The following is a 20,325-nucleotide window of genomic DNA, read 5'->3' as shown; positions in this document are numbered from 1 at the left end:
ACAAACTCATGCCACTTGGTTTGATATTGAAAGAGGGACAGTCAAGCACAATGTTTCACAAAAAAAGACAACGTGTTGTAGGTTTGAAGTGAAAACAACTGCAACAAATGAGATATACAGCTCAAAATGACTGACGGAGTATTGGGAGAGTTTTCTGCTTTGTCAAACATTAATGCAGCTCTTCATAGCTGTGATGTAACGAACTGCATACACTGATAAAAATGATTTTGTGGTGAAGTAAATACTACAGAAAAACAAATGTAATTTCTACATTAAATAATTTAGTTCAGGCAAGAATTTAAATAAAAGAGTAAATTCAATATTAGTACTCAATTTAAGCTTGTAGAATTTAAAGTTTGAACTTATAAGTATATTTTACTTGGAATTGTTTGTTATTTTTACACATATTGTTTAAGTAAATATCAACGTCATGATCCCGTTGTTCCCATCATGCACTTGGGCATGAATAATTAATAAGGTAATTTTTTTTGCTGTTTTCGAGATGTATTTACACTTTTTTTGTGGTTGCTTTTGTTGTTAGGTTAAGTAACTTGCTGTTTTGTGACATCTGGAGTTAATTTTTCACTCCAAATGACCCATTCATACTCAAACACTATTCACTGATTGTCACCGTCATTGTGTATCATGTGCCAAGTATTCAGGTTTCTGTGTTCAATCAGTTAATAACTCTTTTGAGTCAACATATTACCTTAAAATGAATGACGAGCAGTCTACTTGCTTACATACGTGCTTGTAACTTAACCACATGCCTTACAGGCTTTAAAAAAAAAAAAATTCAGTGCCATGTTGTTTGAGTAAAGTTTACAAACCGTGACTGAGTGAAATGTACTTGAGTATTGTAGGGTAAACTTAAAATGATTAAGTAGAAATTACTCATCAAACTCTACCTTAAATTTACTTATTTCCTTTACTAATTTTAGATAACTCAGTTAAGTAGATTTTACTTAATTCCTTATTTAAATTTTACTTAAAAAATATTCGTGCAAAAACTTGCAAAAGAAAAATTAAGTAAATTTAACTTCTTATTTTTTTCAGTGTATGAACTCCACCTGCTGTGGTCACTTGAGGAGAACTGACTTGACTCCAGCAACTTTAAAGTCAATGCAAAAGTGCAATGTAATTGAGAAAAGCTCTAGCAAAAATAGTTTACTGATGCATCTTGCTTTGATATTTTCCAATTTTCAGTACCATCACAAACTATTGGCCAAATTTACTGAACAGGGCAAAATTTAATTAGCTGCAATCTAATAAAAACACAAATTAAAGAATGCAGACACAACCACCAGTGCAAGCTACCAAGATCAGTGCAAATTAGCATTGGGCACAAAATGACGTGCTGTTTTGGGGTGTTAAATGATGGCACAAATACCAGAAAATTGACTACTGCAAGCCTTAGTAAATCATACTGCATGATTCATTTAAATACTCTCCTGCTGTAAATTTTGCATCTGAAAGGCAAACTCCTACAAATGCATATGTAATAACTAGGGGTGTCAATGTTAACGCGTAGCCACTATAGATTATATTAGATAATAAACACACGATTACGATAGGATATCTGTATGTGATTTTCTTGAGATAAATGTGTACATCTGAAATGCTAATTTGTGCAGCGATATAAAAGGCTATAAATAGCATATTTTAACAACAGTAAACGAAGTTAAAAAAAAGGAAAAGGAAGTTATTACAAACACTCGATGGTGGTTTGAAGTGAGTTCTGAGTAAAAGTGTACTAGTAATCTCATAAATTGTCTTATGTAGCATGATGCTAATGTTAGCTCTAATACAGCTGCAGAACAGGTCCAATTCTTCTTCATAATGCATTTTGTCATAATACTTCATAAGGTCGCAAGAAAATGTTTTGTTGTATTTATTTAGAAATACTTTTGTTGTTAGTTAGGTAAATCTATACTGGGATTGAAGCATGTGGCTTGGTAAACGTTTTATTGCCTGTGTTTAAAGGCTGATAATGGCTGAATAAAAACAAAAGAATAATAAGGATTATGTCTCATACCTGGCGGAAGAGTGAAAGGTTCTGTTTCCTTAAATTAGTTTGTCATGCATTTCTTTATTTCAACACATTTACAGGTAAATCCTAGTACTTTAAATTTGTGATTAATCATGATTAATCACAGTCCATGACTGTGATTAACGCGATTAATTTTTTTAATCGATTGACAGCACTAGTAATAACTAATAATAACTGTGTCCATGCCTTCTCATCGCTAATTTTTTACTGCATCTTTACTAAATCCTGACATTCGTTTTTTAACGCACCGACACAGGCTGTTAGTAAATCTAGCCTTTACTTGCCAATCTGGATCCCAAATTCATATTTCATCTGTACATCAAAATTAGCTGGAGAAATTCTATCGACCATATTATGTTTTTCATATTTGAACAAGTTCTCAAACAACAACAAGTTTATAAACAACAATTTCAATTCCGATACTTTACCAGGAAAGCCTCTGTAAATGAGCTTTAAACGAGTGATTAAGTGTGTGACTCAGACTCTTCTAGTGAAGTCATTTCCCCATCATAGTTCACGTTAAAAAGGAACAGCTGCTGTATGATTGAGGGGGAAATGAAGAACAGTCCAAAATGACATTTCCTCGTACAGTCTCCCAGACTCACACAGCCCTAGAGCCTCAACTGTGTTTCTAACAGTAAATCAAGAGTGGCCACCATAACCACAGAAGATTTCCACAAGAAAACCAAAAAGAAAGAAAAAAACACACACATGAATGTGTTCTCTCACGTTGCATTGCCATTCTGGAGCCTTGTCTATTATTAAAACAAGCTAGTATCTCAGTCCAAAATCCCCCCCCCCCCAAAACCCTGATGGGATTAAAATTATTTAGTTTAATTTGAAATTTGGCATTTTTTGTTGTGTGTGTGTGTTGTGTGTGTGTATCCTGGTGGGGGCTTAAACCTGAATACACACATACTCATGGGGACTCGTGTCACGGTGGGGACCTAAATTGAGGTCCTCATGGGTACAAAAGCTTATAAATCATACAGAGTGAGTTTTTTTGAGAAAGTAAAAATGCAGAAAGTTTCCTGTAAGGGGTAGGGTTAGGAGTAGGGCGATAGAAAATACGGTTTGTACAGTATAAAAACCATTACGCCTATGGAGAGTCCCTACAAGGATAGCTGACCAGACATGTGTATATGTGTGTGTGTGTGTGTGTGTGTACTGATTTTTGTGGTTTAAGGGGACACAATTTGTATAATGACATGGGTATGACAGAGGTATTACAATTTGAAGGTGGTTTATGAGGACACTGCCTATGTCCCCGTAAATCAAAAGGCTTAAAAAACATACTAAATGGTGTTGTTTTTTTTTTTTTATCTAAAAATGCAGACAGTCTCCTGTAAGGGGTAGGTTTAGGTGTAGGGTTGGTGTAGGACAATAGCACATACAGTTTGTACAGTATAAAAACCATCACGCCTATGGAGAGCCCCTGTAAACCACTAAAACAAACATGTGTGTGTGTGTGTGTGTGTGTGTGTGTGTGACAAATAGCAGGGGGATTCCAGCATTCCAAGTGAATAAAGGTGGATGAGAAAGAGGGCAGGAAAAATCTTTGGGAGTCCATCATGTTAATGAAGAGCAGACTTCAGCTGTGTGTGTGTGTGTGTGTGTGTGTGTGTGTCTGAGCATGCTGGTTGTCTCAAGTGGATTTCCATATGTGCCTGAAACACACAGCAGACCACATGACCCACTTGCAGTTTCACTGTAGATGACAGAGTCAAACACAACATCATATATTAAACATACAGTGATCTCAAAAAGTGTTTGGACACTTAAACCACAAAGCCACACTTAAAAGTCATCATATTTCATAACTAAAATAAATTCCACTTGGTTTGATATTTAAAGAGGGACAGCCAAGCACAATGTTTCACAAAAAAAGACAATGCATTGTAGGTTTGAGGTAAAAACAACTACAACAAATGAGATATACAGCTCAAAACGACTGATGATGTAGCTGTGATGTAATGAACTGCATATGAACTCCACCTGCTGTGGTCACTTGAGGAGAACTGACTTGACTCCAGTAACTTTAAAGTCAATGCAAAAGTACAATGTAATTGAGAAAAGCTCTAGCAAAAATAGTTTACTGATGCCACTTGCTTTGATATTTTGTTATCTAATGCAATAACATTCAGGCATTTCAAGTGTGCCGTAAATGCTTTTTTAATACTTCTCGAAGCCGCTTCATAAGAGTTCCTCTTGCAGACCTTTCGCAATTAGTCACTGAATTATTGGATGATACAATCACAGGCAACCAACAATGCTACAATAAAAATAATGCGTCCCGAGTCAAATTGTCTGCTGATTTGTAGTTTTGCTGCAGGGCTGTTGGCACAGGATATGAGGTGGCTGTTATGTGTCCTCCAGAAAAGGAAGCAGCCGTTCCCTGCTGATCTTTCTGCTGTTATTCTGTTATCTAGCTCAGCACTGCAGACATGTGACATAGACAAAAACACAACACACAAGTGTTGAACTGAAAGCTCAGGCCATTATTTCCATCACCACAGGAAAAAAACAATAAAATTCCACGAAAGGTAATAAAAAAACATAAACAGCTACTTTCATTTGAAAATTCGGTAACACTTTATTTTAAGGTGTCCTTGTTACACACCTTACATGTACTTACTATTATAATAACAAATTAGCCATAATTACATGCAAGTAACCCTAATCCTAACCCTAACCATATAGTAAGTGCATGTAGTTTATTTAATATTTAATATTACTCAAGGACACCTTAAAATAAAGTGCAACTGAAAATTCATCCAGAATGACAAATGCCTCATGGCCTTCCAATCGTTAAAAGAGAAGCACAGCCCTTCCACAACAACACTGGACATTATAAATAAACCATAACATGAAGCTTTTAAAGTGCTCCTCTGCATGAAAGCCTTGACTAAGATGTCTATCCTCAGCCGAGGACATCTCTGACAAGCAAATTCATTCAGTTTCATACTGTCTGAGAACTCTGTGTTCGAGACCTGAAGAATTTGGACTGTCATGTTACACTGTATCTCTCAGCCGGACAGGCTAAAAAAAAAAACACTTTCATTAATGCGATCATCTCATAAATATAGAGCAATGCTTCTGTCAGGGCACATGACCATTGACCAGAGAATGAATGAAAGCGGTGCTAAATTTGCATAAACCAGGTCAACAGCATATGACAAGCTTCTATATAAACAGGCTTTTCAATACAAACATTATATTCCACTATTTTACAGCACTTTACTAAACCTTTATTGACTTAATTCAGATGTACTGTAACTGGACAAAGGCCACTTCCAGTAACATCACTGAATACATCAGTACAAACTAGTGCTGTCAAACGATTAATCGCGATTAATTGCATCCAAAATAAAAGTTTTTGTTTACATAATATATGTGTGTGTGCTGTGTATATTTATTATGCATATATATATATATATAAAGACACACACATACAGTATATATTTTGAAAATATTTACATGTATATATTTATATTCATATAAATTATATCATGTATACATTTATTTAATATAGAAATGTAACATATTTTTCTTAAATACATACATGCATGTGTATGTATTTATATATACTTAAATATACATAGTACACACACATATATTACATAAACAAATACTTTTATTTTGGATGCGATTAATCGCGATTAATCGTTTGACAGCACTACTATAAACAAATATTCTTTAATGGCATTCATTTTATAGTCATTATTCTATAAAATGTATTGTTTAAAGTTTAGTTCAGACCTAAACTTTCACACAAACACTAGTTATAGCCCAGTCTTACCAGCTGTCCAGCTCCAGTTCAAGCAGAGACTGCGTTTTCTCTGAGTTGCACTGCAAACACCACATATCTGCAGAAGAACACACGTCCACAACGCAGCCAACTCAACCATCACTGGATCCAAGCGCTCCACGGCTCTGAGCGCAGCACAAGACTCTCTCTATCTGTCACATCCACCAAGAGGAATCCCACGACAGACTTGATGCCAGCAGCCTATGAAACGCAAACCCTGCTTCAGATCTACAGTGAGAGGTTGTGCTTCTGAAAGAAGGCGGGAGCGAGGGAAGGGACCAATGAATGAGTGAACACTCACAGGGTGACTTCTGCATGGGGCGGCGGAGGAATGCAAGTGGGAAAAAGAGGAAGCACCTCTATTAATAGAGCCTTTCAGAGACAGAGAGATTGTCCTGTTCAAACTCTCCAGCTTTTGCTGCTCTGCTCTGACGATCATGACTTTATGCTTCAAGTTTACATGCTCCACGTATTTAGACTCTAAAAGACTTTCTCAGCATTACAAAAACATGCTGCATGTTTTTTAAGGAGAAAAAGATGTTGAGTATTCTTTGACCTTGATTCAATGACCTTCCTTTGAATTTATATGTGGATATAAAAGCCTTTATATAGAGGTTGTCTTGATTTTTGTTCTTATATTCTGTACGTATGGTTACACTTGTAAAGAGTATACAGCGTTATACAGCACACAAACCAATTCACTAAATCATTGGGAATGGATTTTATACAAAACATCTACATTAAACTACAATTTCACATTACAAACATCAATGATGAAGATAAATATAAAATGTTGCCCCATATTCTGTAAACTTCTGTCATTTCTGACATCTGTATTAGTTGGGCCCTAAATATTTGTGAAAACATAAAAGCAATTATACACGCATAAAAAGCATAAATGTAAGATTTATGTATTTGAATTACATATAAAACGCACAATTTACACATAAATAACACAGCTTTAACATAACCAAACAAACTTAATATAAATAATAAACTATATAATTAAACTGTGTATTTAAATAATAAAGTTAAATAAACTGCATATTTTTCAGTTAAACATAAAAGATTATACATAAAAACAAATTGCTATAAAATCATGGCATAGTTTATTATGAATGGTTTACATATATTTGATTTCATATAAATATTAATATAATCAAATGATATAATTATAATTATAAATATTGGTATATATTGATGTTTATTGAGTTAAAAAGTATGAATCTGGCTAAAATATGTCTAGCTGTGGAACAAGCATTATTCAGTTTAAAAGGAATGAGATTGAAAGAAATTGGATTTACTGATGATAAATATACAGTGGGGAAAAATGATTTGATCCCCTGCTGATTTTGTACGTTTGCCCACTGACAAAGAAATGATCAGTCTTTCATTTTAATGGTAGGTTTATTTGAACAGTGAGAGACCAAATAACAACAAAAACATTCAGAAAAACGCAAAAAAGTTATAAATTGATTTGCATTTGAATGAGTCAAATAAGTATTTGACCCCTTCGCAAAACATGACTTAGTACCTGCAATCACAGAGGTCAGTCGTTTCTTGTAGTTGGCCACCAGGTTTGCACACATCTCAGGAGGGATTTTGTCCCACTCCTCTTTGCAGATCCGAGTCATTAAGATTTAGAGGCCGACGTTTGGCAGCTCGAACCGTCAGCTCCCTCCACAGATTTTCTATGGGATTAAGGTCTGAGACTGGCCAGGCCACTCCAGGACATTAATGTGCTCCTTCTTGAGCCACTCCTTTGTTGCCTTGGCCGTGTGTTTTGGGTCATTGTCATGCTGGAATACCCATCCGTGACCCATTTTCAATGCCCTGGCTCTGACGGTATATGGCCCCGTACATCGTCCCTTTGATGCGGTGCAGTTGTCCTGAACCCTTAGCAGAAAAACACCCCCAAAGCATAATGTTTCCACCTCCATGTTTGACGGTGGGGATGGTGTTCTTGGGGTCACAGGCAGCATTCCTCCTCCTCCAAACATGGCGAGTTGATGCCAAAGAGCTGGATTTGGGTCTCATCTGACCACAACACTTTCACCCAGTTCTCCTCTGAATCATTGGCAGACTTCAGACGGGCTGTACACGTGCTTTCTTGAGCAGAGGGTCCTTGCGGGCACTGCAGGATTTCAGTCCTTCACGGCGTAGTGTGTTACCAATTGTTTTCTTGGTGACTATGGTCCCAGCTGCCTTGAGATCATTGACAAGATCCTCCCGTGTAGCTCTGGGCTGATTCCTCACGGTTCTTATGATCATTGAAACTCCACGAGGTGAGATCTTGCATGGAGCCCCAGTCCGAGGGAGACTGACAGTTATTTTGTGTTTCTTCCAGTTGCGAATAATCGCGCCAACTGTTGTCACCTTCTCACCAAGCTTTCTTGGCGATGGTCTTGTAGCCCATTCCAGCCTTGTGTAGGTCTACAATCTTGTCCCTGACATCCTTGGACAGCTCTTTGGTCTCGGCCATGGTGGAGAGTTTGAAATCTGATTGATTGATTGCTTCTGTGGACAGGTGTCTATTATACAGGTTATACACTCCCTTTAAGATAGTGCTCCTAATCTCAGCTCCTTACCTGTATAAAAGACACCTGGGAGCCAGAAATCTTGCTGATTGATAGGGGATCAAATACTTATTTGACTCATTCATCTGGATTTTTTGTTGTTATTCTGTCTCTCACTGTTCAAATAAACCTACCATTAAAATTATAGACTGATCATTTCTTTGTCAGTGGGCAAACGTACAAAATCAGCAGGGGATCAAATCATTTTTTCCCCACTGTATACATAAACCTGGTTATTTTGCATTTAAAACTCATTCAGTTTATTAGTACTATTACAGAACTTTTACCTGTTCATTTATGTTTCACTGACAAATATGCACCACATTAGGTTTATTATCTGTTACAATATATATAGTTATAACAAAGTAATAGTAATCTTAATGTGGTATATTGGGCCCTAAATATTTCATCATACATTCATACATCATTACATCATAGGGCATTATATATAATTCAAGTATATATAGAGGTCAAGTACAAAAATGTATGTTGTGACAAGCAGCTGTAGTCCTGGACTGACAGGGCTCTAGATGACGGTGTGAGGAGCGTGAGATGGGGCTGTAGAGGTGCTGGAAGGTTCACTGGCCCTTTCTGAATAATGGCATGTGAGGTGACAGGAAAAAGAGAAAATAAGTACCAGATGGCCAACTGTTTCCTTTACAAGGACACCAATCACTGCGGCTGCATTACTGGATGAAGGTGACCACGTCCTCTAATTAGAAGCGGGACATTTTCTCTCCCTGTGGAGAAAACGACTGCTTCCTTTGGTTTGCTGCAACTAAAACTTCAAGCGGTGCATTGCTAAAGGGAACCGTTCACAAGTTCAGAGAAGCAGCGCAATGACACTTGAAGTCTGTGAGCATGTGACATTATGGGCTATTTTACTCACTCAAGTTGTGAAGCAGTGAAGTGCAGCTGTTCCTCCTCCAGACCTCACAGTTCACTTATGCATGTGTCACCTGTCACACCAAACTTCCCAATCGCACATATCCTCTTTAGCTCACCAGTGCAGAAAACAGACATGCATGCAGCAAACCTGGAGCAATAGATGTGATCTTGATTATGTTTACTTCATATCACACCAAAATGTGCTGTACACTGGGGCTTTAGGGGAGGGTTTGCAGTGTTATTCACAGAAAGAGCCAGGTTGACGTTAGATCCGGGAAACGCAACTGACTCTCAGAAAACATCTGCTTCAACTCAAAGCATATGACTGCAATGGCTAACTCCCACCAGGCCCACAATCACAGCGTCTTATTATTGCGCCTGCCAGTCATTATTATATTCTCATTAACCAGCCTTAAGTCATCACAAAGTTATATGGTTTAACAAGAACTGACCAGAAAATATGAAAAGGGACCTCCACCCTCAAGGTGTTAAAATCAACACCACCCCTGAAAAATTTCACAGAGTACCAGCGGAAACTAGCTATGTTTCCATCCAAAGTTACGAATTAAACGTATGCGCAAAATTGGAATATCACTTAAAACATTTGCGAATAAAGCACCGTTTGCATCCAGTGAGTTGAAGACAGCAAAATCGTCACTTCCTGATTAACCTGAGCTAAATATCACAAAGAAAAACTAAATGTACTGCAGTATAGCAGAAGGCACTGTATATAATAATTTGTGTATACAATAAACTATGTTATCTTATTTTCTGAGTCTGCTGTTTGGGAACGCAGTTCTTGGAGTTAATTATAACAAAGCACTTTGACGAGATTTTGCTCAAGCACATTAGAATTACAAAACCAGCATTTCACCATTGCTTGGTCCAGTTTTATGCTGTCCCATCGCAGTGTCACATGTCTTTTTTGATGCGTATTAAGGAATTTATTCGGTAAAAGTGTTCCCATCGTAGTTTATGCGCATGTTTTCTTACCAGATAAGAAATTTATCCTACTTAGTTCTACTTAGTTATCCTACCTATCATACGTTTTTAATGCACATTTTTAAATTGATGTGCATCTTGGCGTTTCCATTCAGCGTTTTTTATGCGATATCCCACAATGCGCATAAAAATGGGTGGATGGAAACATAGCTACTGATGTCATTCCATATTTCTGATTCTGACGTGCTGTCTCTGAAGCAGGCGTGTTATGTGGTCATATCTGCTGAGGCTTGTTTAACAGGCTGAGTTTAACTAGGATCTGTAGGGCTGCAGAAACAAGATCTGGTTGAATTCCAATGGCGTTTTCAGGAAGAGGACGCCATTTGAAGTGACATTCCCAGCTAAAGTAAACAACTAAATCCCTTCCACAAGTCCGTTAGTGATAGTCTCTTCAAGAAAGTAATTTTAGCCTTCATGGTCACGTGACCCAGGGTGGCGAGTCCTCACAATACATTTTAAAGCTAGATGGCTGGAGAATTTGAGTTAACACATGAAAAAAATAATTGAGGTTGTTTTGTTGTGATATACTATTACATGAAATTCTAGCATTTTTGTTATGCATTTCATATGAAGTTTAAATAAGTCGGTAAGAAATGTGTAGTAATAGTAAATGCATTAAATAAATGTGACTACCTGCAGGGTCCAAAGAAGAGATAGAATTCTTGGTAACACTTTAGAATAGGGAACACTTCTTCACTATTAACTACGACTTTTCCCTCAATAAATACCTAATTTGCTGCTTATTAATAGTTAGTGCGGTAGTTGTTAAGTTCAGGTATTGGGTAGGATTAGGGATGTAGAATAAGGCATTAATATGTGCTTAATTACTACTAATAAATGGCTAATATTCTAGTAATATGCATGCTAATGAGCAACTAGCTAGACAATGACATCTCTGAATTCAATAATGAAATGCCTTTAATTGAAAATTGAGTGTTTAATCTTATCATTATACATTACTGATACTCTATCCTCCAATTTGATACTGTTAAGTGCTTTGACACAATCTGTATTGTTAAAAGCGCTATATAAATAAAGATGACTTGACTAGTTAAGAGACCCTAAAATAAAGTGTTACCGAAGTTTTTTAAGCAATAATAAGACATTACTGGTGTAACAAGCTAATGGTGTGATGGACAATGGTGTGCTGCATTGTCATGAGCTGCGTCCCAACTCAAAGCGCATTTGAAGGGTGAATGCGTCACCACAGAATTCATTGCGTGCCAGTGACGACAGGATTTTTTTTTAGAGAAGTTACCAAATTACACTTTTAAATGTAAGTATTGGGTAATAATTAGTCGAATAATCTTTTTATCTAATGATACAAATGTAAAAATAAAAAACATATAAAGATAATGTGGTAAAACTTTTCACATACTGTATATCTTACCAAGATATGATTTTATAAAGTTTATTGTGTACATGGACCTGTTTTGTTTTCAAAACTTAAAGAAAAAAAACATGACTGCCGCTCGTCACCGTCGTCAGAGGCGACAAAAACAGTCCTTCACTCTTAAAAATAAAGGTGCTTCAAGGTGCCATAGAAGAACCTTTTTGTCTAAATGGTTGCATAAAGAACATTTACATCTGAAGAACCTTTCTGTTTCACAAAAGCTTCTTTGTGGCGAAAGAAGGTTCTTCAGATTATAAAAAGGTAAGAAAGAGATGGTTCTTTAAAGAACCTTTGACTGAATGGTTCTTTGTGGAACCAAAAATGGTTCTTCTGTGGCATCGCTGTGAAGAAAGCACCTTTAATTTAGCAACCCTCTGTCCAACCTGCATAGGTGGGCCTTTGAAGTCTGAGTCCTTCGAGGGATGCAGCCTTTGAATTGGGACACAGTAACCTTCCAGGTGAAGATAATGAGGAAATTAAGTGGTCTTTCAGTGCTCTCTTCATCAAGTGCATTCTTATTGGCTGCATTATAAGTCACAGCTGCTCTGCTCGCTACAAAGTCCCCAATTCAAGGCCTTTGCCCTTCAGAGTGAGCAGGGATCCCCCAACTGGGATTTGCCCCTGGTGTCATCTAGGAAAGAGGACATACTGTAGCATTAGAGTCCTTTAGGAGAGGATCTGCTGTGTGATGGAATGTAGGGCAGCAGCAACAAACTGAAGAAAAAAAATTATAGTAAGGTAACCCTTTAGAATAGGGAACACTTATTAACTATTAACTATGACTTTTCCCTCAATAAATTCCTAATTTGCTGCTTATTAATAGTTAGTAAGGTAGTTGTTAAGTTTAGGTATTGGGTAGGATTAGGGATGTAGAATAAGGCATTAATATGTGCTTAATTACTACTAATAAATGGCTAATATTCTATTAATATGCATGCTAATTAGCAACTAGTTAAGAGACCTTAAAATAAAGTGTTACCCTTAGTAAAATAACTGATTTATATAGGGCTGCACAACCTGGCCCAAAAGCCAAGAGACAGCATCATCAGAGTCTTATAAGCAAGTGTTAGTGTTGTCTCCTTCAAAACCGATGCACAGATAATTGCTCTTTCAGTCTATCGTGCCCAGAAGCTCGCATAAATCCCGCTGGAGAATGTGTGGCTCTGAAATGAGAGAGAGACTCGTTCTCCGTTTACTCGGGCCCCAGACCAGGTCCCCAGGCTCATGCGGATCCTCTAAACTTCAGCGGCGGACGGACTACGAATTGCCTTTCTCTCTTGAGAATGCATGGAGACAAATACTTATGAAATAACATCCTGCGGCAAAACTCAAAAGGAAGAAAACTCTTGCTCAAATGTGTTCTTGATGACGATGCAGAAAAAGAAACTTGATCATTTGTTTTAACTGATGGTTAATTAAAACAATACCAAAATTGTGTTGAAAAAGCATAAGCTTTGATAGCTTTGTATTCCAGTTATCAGCTGAAATAGCAAAACCCATGAATCAAAGGAAACACTGAAAGTGGCATAAGAGTGAACCTAAGAAAGGGAACTGGAAGTAAGTGGATCTGTCATAGGATCTGAAAAAAAAATTACTTAACGGCTCCAGCTCCATTGCCATTGTGTACATCATGTCAAAATGGAGGCCCACTGACTTTAAAAATCCCATGATAATGAAAGAAACTCCACCTTTTTTATTATTTATGCTATTGCTATAGTCAATCCAAACATAAGCTGGGATTGATGGAAATTCTGTAAATGTGAAAACATTAGTTTCACATTTCTTACATGCAAAGGGCAGCCAGTAATGTCTGCTGTCAGCTCTGAACTTTAGTGAATCTGTCTAGAGTTACAAACAATCTCTTACTGTCTGGACTCTGCTTTACTTGAAAACTATGGTGAAGATTTACCATAAAGTTAATCATTTTGAAATAAGATGTACAGACCTGCTTCCATGACTTGCTTCTACATGCTTTTTGTCATCTGATTGATTGTTTATAGATTTTTAGCAAGTAAAAGGCATTTTAGCTCCCCTTCATGTCATAGATGATTTTTATAAAGCAAATGTAAGAATATATTTTATATTGTTAGTAATATTTCAAGGCTGAAGCAGCTTGGGTTTACTTGATTATCAGTACATGATTTTAGAACAATCATGTTAAAATGTATCAAATAAGATGCATTAGCCTTTTGTGAACATCTGTTTGTTCATCTCTCATCCATCACTGTATTGCATAGTATTGCATGCATGAAAATGCACTCTATGAACACTCATAGGAAAAAACAAACAAAACAATAATCACAGAGACAGACGTCAGGATGCAGTTTCATTCACACACACTTTATACTGGAGCAACCATTTCCAAACACGAACTTCAAGGTTAAATTCAGTCAAATTCTTCATGATTAGAAAAGGGCACTCTTAAAAAGGTATGTTAGTTATCCAGTCCAGGTATGATTTTGCTATGACTTGTGTTAGCGGAAATTGAAAGCTACCACCATCGTGTTCAAGATACTTTGCTCCAGGAGGTCTAAACATGTAATAGGTGATCTGAAAGACACTTTAGATGGATAAACTAATAGTACATTAAGATGTAGTTTTTATATAAAGAAACCTGATAATTACCTTTTATTTAAACAACTCACGATCACACTTTATTTTAAGGTCCAATTCTCGCTATTAACAAACCATTAACTACGACTTTTGCCTCAATAAACTCCTAATGTGCTGCTTATTAATGGGTAGTTGTTAAGTTTAGGTATTGGGTAGGATTAGGGATGTAGAATATGATCATGCAGAATATGTGCTTTATAAGCACTAATAAACAGCCAATATGTTAATAACAGGCATGCTAATAAGCAACTAATTAATAGCGAGAATTGGTCCCAACTCATATATCATATTAAATTACATTAAATTACATATGCATCTCTAATATGTACTGAATTACAGATTTGTGCTGATGAAACAAATATTACCAAAACACTTCAGCATATAGACACATAACTGACACATTCATATTAAGCAAAAGAAAGCCACACACACAAATATACACAATCTAAAGCCCACACCGGCGCAGATCAGCAGATCTGCAGGAGACTGAGATGGTGACTGCTGACTGCAGATCTGACACTAGGTCAAATAATCAATCAGTTCATTAGTTCAGTCTCAGCACTCATTACACACATTCACAGGTTTCTCACTCAAAACACACATGCTGTCTGTAATGTCTGTAGTTGAGATCAGCTATCTACAGATGAAGAACCAGCAACAGCATCAATATCAACTCAACACAAACACAGTGTATCATGTATCGATGTCCATGACAAATAATGATATTCAAGGAAAATCTTAGTGAGTTCTTAGTAATGCAATCTTTGCATTCATGTTGCTTTTTTAATCTTTTGTACTATTATCAGAAAACAAATTACATGATTCAACTTGGTGTAACCACTGTTGAAAATATACATTTTTGAATTGTGAATATAATGAAGTTTTCCTAGGGTTTTACAATTTGATATGAACCTAAACTAATCCCAAATGATCTGAAATGTTAATTATTTTCACGAGGATCTACAAGAAGGACTGTTTTCTGTTCCAGGAGGGTCACTGTCTAAAGAATTTAGTTTCAACTCAACACGAAAGCATGTCATTTTAAGGTCAACGACAGGAGATCCCAAGGTTATCTCAACCATTTTTGCCGCTGTGATAGTGGACTTTGTGTCTAATGTTATCTGTGAGGTTTTTAGCTTTTTCTCAGGATTTACATGAGGAACACTGGTTTTGAGTTGGTTCTTCCTGTAGGAGAGATGATACTGAATCATTCATGAGAATATCACATTCCCTGTCTGACCAAACGCAGAGCACACAACACCCTCAGGACAGAAACAACACTTCCACCGGTCAGCAGCAGCTTACATAAGAGGCTTTCAGATATGATTTTGGATTGTTTATAGTTTTTTTTTTTTTTACCCAGCAGATGGGGCAACAACATCACATCTGAGCTCTAGTTACCAGCACTGAACTATGAAACCAGACAAGACATCTCAGAAGTCTTCTGATGATCCAAATTCACTCTTTCTTTCTTTGAGAGCGGAAGATGAACATCAGGAGAATTCGTTTTTGACATAAAAATTATTGCACACCTATTAGTTGCCTCCTAATAATAAAGTACTAGCATGATGTGTTGGTTAAAGCTTGGGGCCAGTAAGTAAAGGTTGGTGGTAAAGGAACAATAAAACTACTGTTCACCTCGCAGACAACAAAACGGGTCACTAAATCTCATAAACTTACATTGAAGGAGGAACCAAAATATCTACTTGACTTAGACTAGAAGCAACCACCCAGAACAGAGTAGCAGAAACTTAGTAATGCCCTTGAAATTAACCTGAACTACATAGTAGCTACATAGTAACTCATAAAACCACTCAGAACTTAATAGCAACTCCAAGGTTACCACCATAACACACCAGTCACAGCATCCTTTAAAATGAATACAAAAGAAGAATGATAATAGTCAATTCACATATTAATTCTGTGGCCTGTGTGGGTCCTAAAGGCCATGACATATCAAACCAACATTAAAGAAAGTCGACTTTGTCATCGCCTGCATCTGGGCCAAAAAAGTTGTGCTTGAACATACCACAAAGACTAAAGTCAACAGTCAACAGTCAACGAAGATTATGCAATAGTTCGCTTAGCTCAAAAGCCAATCAAGTGCTCCGTCTTACTCAGTTGGCCAAAAAGCAGGCGACAAGGTCCGACAAGCTCAGCCGGTGCGGAAAACACAGCAAAAACTGAGCTGACAGCCCAGCTTTGACCGATGGACGACTATCATCATGTGTCACTGCCTTAATCCCCAGCATATTGATGCAGACATTGTTTGGATGATATCTCTGCAATCATTAAAAATCCCACAGTTGTAAATAAAAGCTGCCACCGCTATAAAACAAGTAAAAAGTAGAAAAAAAACTGTGACCTCTTGCCTGTAAAAGCCTAAGATACAGGGCAGCAAGTGAATGGAGCAAGTTAACATTCTCTGTTACTGCGAAAACAATCTACTGTAGCCTACAGCAGCCACTCCATTACACAAACTTACACACACACACACACACACACACAACACTCCTAACAGTGCTGTCCACTCGAGTGTTTCCAGCTGTTTCCCGTCAGTCTGAATGCTGCTGACTGCAGCTCTACAGAACACAACTATATAAGCTTTAGCTGGGGAAACCCAGACTCTAATAATACACTGGGAATTAAATGCACAACAAACACTCACACACACACACACACACACACACGAGCGCATCACCTCTGCTCCCTGCAGCCAATCCCTGTGCTCTCTGAACCCAGCCCCCTTCGCCTGAGTCCCACCCCTCAGCTCTATGAGCCCCACCCCTTTTCTTAGAGCCCCACCGTGTTACCATCAGCATCCCACCCCATCTGATCCCAGAGACCCATCCGCCTCCCAGTTATGGAAGTTACATTAACGTTTATTTGTTTAGAAGACACTTAACTTATAAATGACTGACAAATGAGGAACATTGAGTGCAAACTGATGTACGAGATACAGACCACAATCACCTGAGATATCAGTTTTCATGTGTCATGTGTTCAAGAAAGATTAGGGAGGATCAAATGGATCAAAACGATAAAATAAGATCAAACTGAAATTCTAGATGGTTTGTTTAATTTTCACTTCACAAAGAGCAGCTTAACTCTTTGCTTGCTGTGACACTGGTATTGGCACCCTTTACTATAAATCAGTATGGAAATACATTTTGATTCATCTGTGGTAAATCACAAATGAGAATCACCTGTGATAAATTGTCAGTGCCCATGTGACATAAATTAGCCACTGATTGATGATTTCAGTGTTTTAAAAAGTCACGTTACTCCCTGTTCCTTTGTCATAATGGTGAAGACAAATGAGCTGTCTGAGGACATCAGCAGTGCTATTATTAGCAAACACAAGACCTGCAAAGGGTATAAAGCCATCTCCAAAGACCTTGGTATCCCTGTTTCAACAGTGTGCAATGTTATAAAGAAGTCTGCCATGCATGGAACTGTCAAGAAAGAGGAAAGAGGAAAATTGATGAGAGAACTCTTCGAAGGTTGGTGCAAATGGTGGAAAAAACACCACATCTAACATCCAAAGACCTGAAGGCCAACCTGGAACAGTCTGGGGTCATGGTTTCAACAAGTACCATAAGCCGCACACTAAACCAAGCAGGGCTTCATGGGAGAAGGCCAAGGAAGACACCATTGCTGAAGAAAAGACATAAAAAGGAATGACTGAGCTTTGCTAAAGAGTACCTGGACAAACCACAATCCTTCTGGGAAAAATGTTCTGTGGACAGATGAAACAAAAATAGAGCTTTTTGGCAATGCACACCAACAGTTTGTTTACAGATGGCGCAATGAAGCTTATAATGAAAAGAACACCCTACCAACAGTTAAGCATGGTGGAGGATCCATAATGCTGTGGGGCCTTGACCGTATCACAGGAATCATGAAATCAGAGAATTACCAAGAGATTTTAGAGCAAAATGTCCTACCTAGTGTAAGAAAACTTGGTTTGAGTCGAAGATCATGGGTCCTCCAGGAAGACAAAGACCCAAAGCACACATCCAAAAGCACGCAGGAATGGTTGAAAAGGGAAAAAATGGACTGTTTTAAAATGGCCAGCAATGAGTCCTGATCTCAGTCCCATTGAAAATCTTTGGGGTGAGCTGAAATCTGACATTGGGGAAAAGAACCCTGCAAACGTTCAAGAGCTTGAAAAAATTGCAAAGGAAGAGTGGGAGAAAATAACAGCAGAGAAATGCAAGAAGCTTATAGATGGCTACAAGAAATGTTTCGAGGCTGTCATTGCTGCGAAAGGGTGTGCAAACAAATATTAAGGAAGGATGCCTTAATTGCTGCCTATGCCATTTTTTTCCCGGTTTCTTCTTTGAAATTACTACATGCAAGTTGAAAAACAATGTTCTTTGTTTAATTACTTTGGCCCTCCAATTAAAAAATCCTGATGATATAATTTTGGTACATTTTCTACTGAAGACATTGTACAGGTTATGCAAAAAATGAAGGGGTGCCAATAATAGAGTCCTATAACACCCCCAAAGCTTGCATAGTCCTACACCACTTCTTGGGCCGCTATTTCATTTGGTAACTTTAGGCAGTTTTGATTTACAGTACATGCTGTTTAATGTTTGATGATCATGTTATTTTGCATGCATCCACTTGTTTCTGCTACTTCACCTTTTTTTTTTTTTTTGTTCCAGACATTCAATACTCTATCAGAAGATGTGTAATATTGCCTCCTACCATATAACGGTGAAAACACAGAAATCCGGAAATCCGGTCAGGAAAGAGTTAAATCAGCATGCATTTCCATGCTGGTTAAGGTTAGTTTATGACGGTTATTAGTGCTGGTTATATTAACTAGCAGCTGGTTCTGTTTAATTGATTTCAAATTGTGATAAATATTCCCTTAACACAAACAGAATGAATGTGAGATACTAGCTATGTTTTTATCTGAAGCTGCAAATTGGAATATGGCTTAAAACATTTGCGAATAAAGCACCGTGTCCATCCCATGTGTTCAAGGGAACAAAATCTTCACTTCCTGGGAAACTGGCGCAGATATTTGGGAACACAATGGTGTTTTAAGAGGTAATTATACCTTACCTATATATTTTGATGACAGACTTTGGCTAAGGCATTTCAAAATGACTAAAACAATATTTTAGATGGCGTGCAATTTGATTGGTGCACTGTTTAGTCCGGCTCAGACATGACATCTCTCAAAATGGATATGGCAATGTTAATGTATTTGTTCTTGGTGGAAAAGCTTCTGCTGCTGTTGATTATTGTTGATTCTCCGGCTGAGCAAGTACAGAGACTTGATACTGGCAATTCATCCAAAGACATACTGCTGTGAGCTTGTAAGACATGCTGCTGCTGCACAAATATTTGATCAATTGAAATTGAATCACCCGTAGCAGATCTATGCAGGTGGAGCTGGGGGAGGTGGAGGGTACAGACTAACTTACAGAAACACAGAACCAAGCTTTGTTAAGCAGCAAGCTTATTGTCTGCAGATGCAGAAGAAGCCAATCAGCTTGTGCCATGTAATGATCATGTGATATCTAGCCGATCACATTTTGGACCCATCTGTGTGCATCTAGAGTCTCGTGACTGAATTATATATTTATCCAATCACATGATCAGTTCAAGGCTAAGCCACATGTGCTTTGGTTGCGCATATTTGGGGCACGTTTTCTATTTCCATCCAGCATTTTTTAAAGGATTTTTTTCAAAGTACAACACAGAACAAACAAACAACACTGTCTCAGACTGCACATGCACCCACAAAGAAAATAAATAAATAAATAAGAATAAAATAATTAGAAATAATAATAACTAAAAAAATATTCAAATTAAATAATAACAATCAAAAATACACATATATGCAATATCTTAGACATAAATTATAATGCTAACAATAATAAATACACGTTCAGTAGTTAGACATACCATATAGAAAAGATGGGAATGCCTCTTTTGAAACATTAGAGGTTGGTTGGGCAGCTAGTTTGTCTAA

The 20,325-nt window shown here is 37.4% G+C and overlaps 1 protein-coding gene across 6 annotated transcripts in view; it reads right to left on the bottom strand.

Moving 5' to 3' along the window:
- LOC131531882 (IQ motif and SEC7 domain-containing protein 1-like) overlaps positions 1-20,325 on the bottom strand; it is an 83,060-nt gene that overhangs the window by 24,856 nt on the left and 37,879 nt on the right. The window contains exon 1 of one of the 6 annotated variants that reach the window (XM_058763031.1): positions 5,850-6,092. The exons of the other annotated variants lie outside the window; for them this stretch is intronic. Within the exon in view, the coding sequence (XP_058619014.1) occupies positions 5,850-5,914 (65 nt within the window). The 5' untranslated portion in view covers positions 5,915-6,092. Of the gene's footprint in view, positions 1-5,849; positions 6,093-20,325 lie in introns of those variants that run through there. 6 annotated transcript variants of the gene reach the window in all.

Source organism: Onychostoma macrolepis, chromosome 23 (genome assembly GCF_012432095.1).
Source record: "Onychostoma macrolepis isolate SWU-2019 chromosome 23, ASM1243209v1, whole genome shotgun sequence".
Classification (NCBI taxonomy): Eukaryota; Metazoa; Chordata; class Actinopteri; order Cypriniformes; family Cyprinidae; genus Onychostoma; species Onychostoma macrolepis.
Note: the sequence above shows the minus strand (reverse complement) of the source record. Positions and strands in the feature narration are given on the sequence as shown.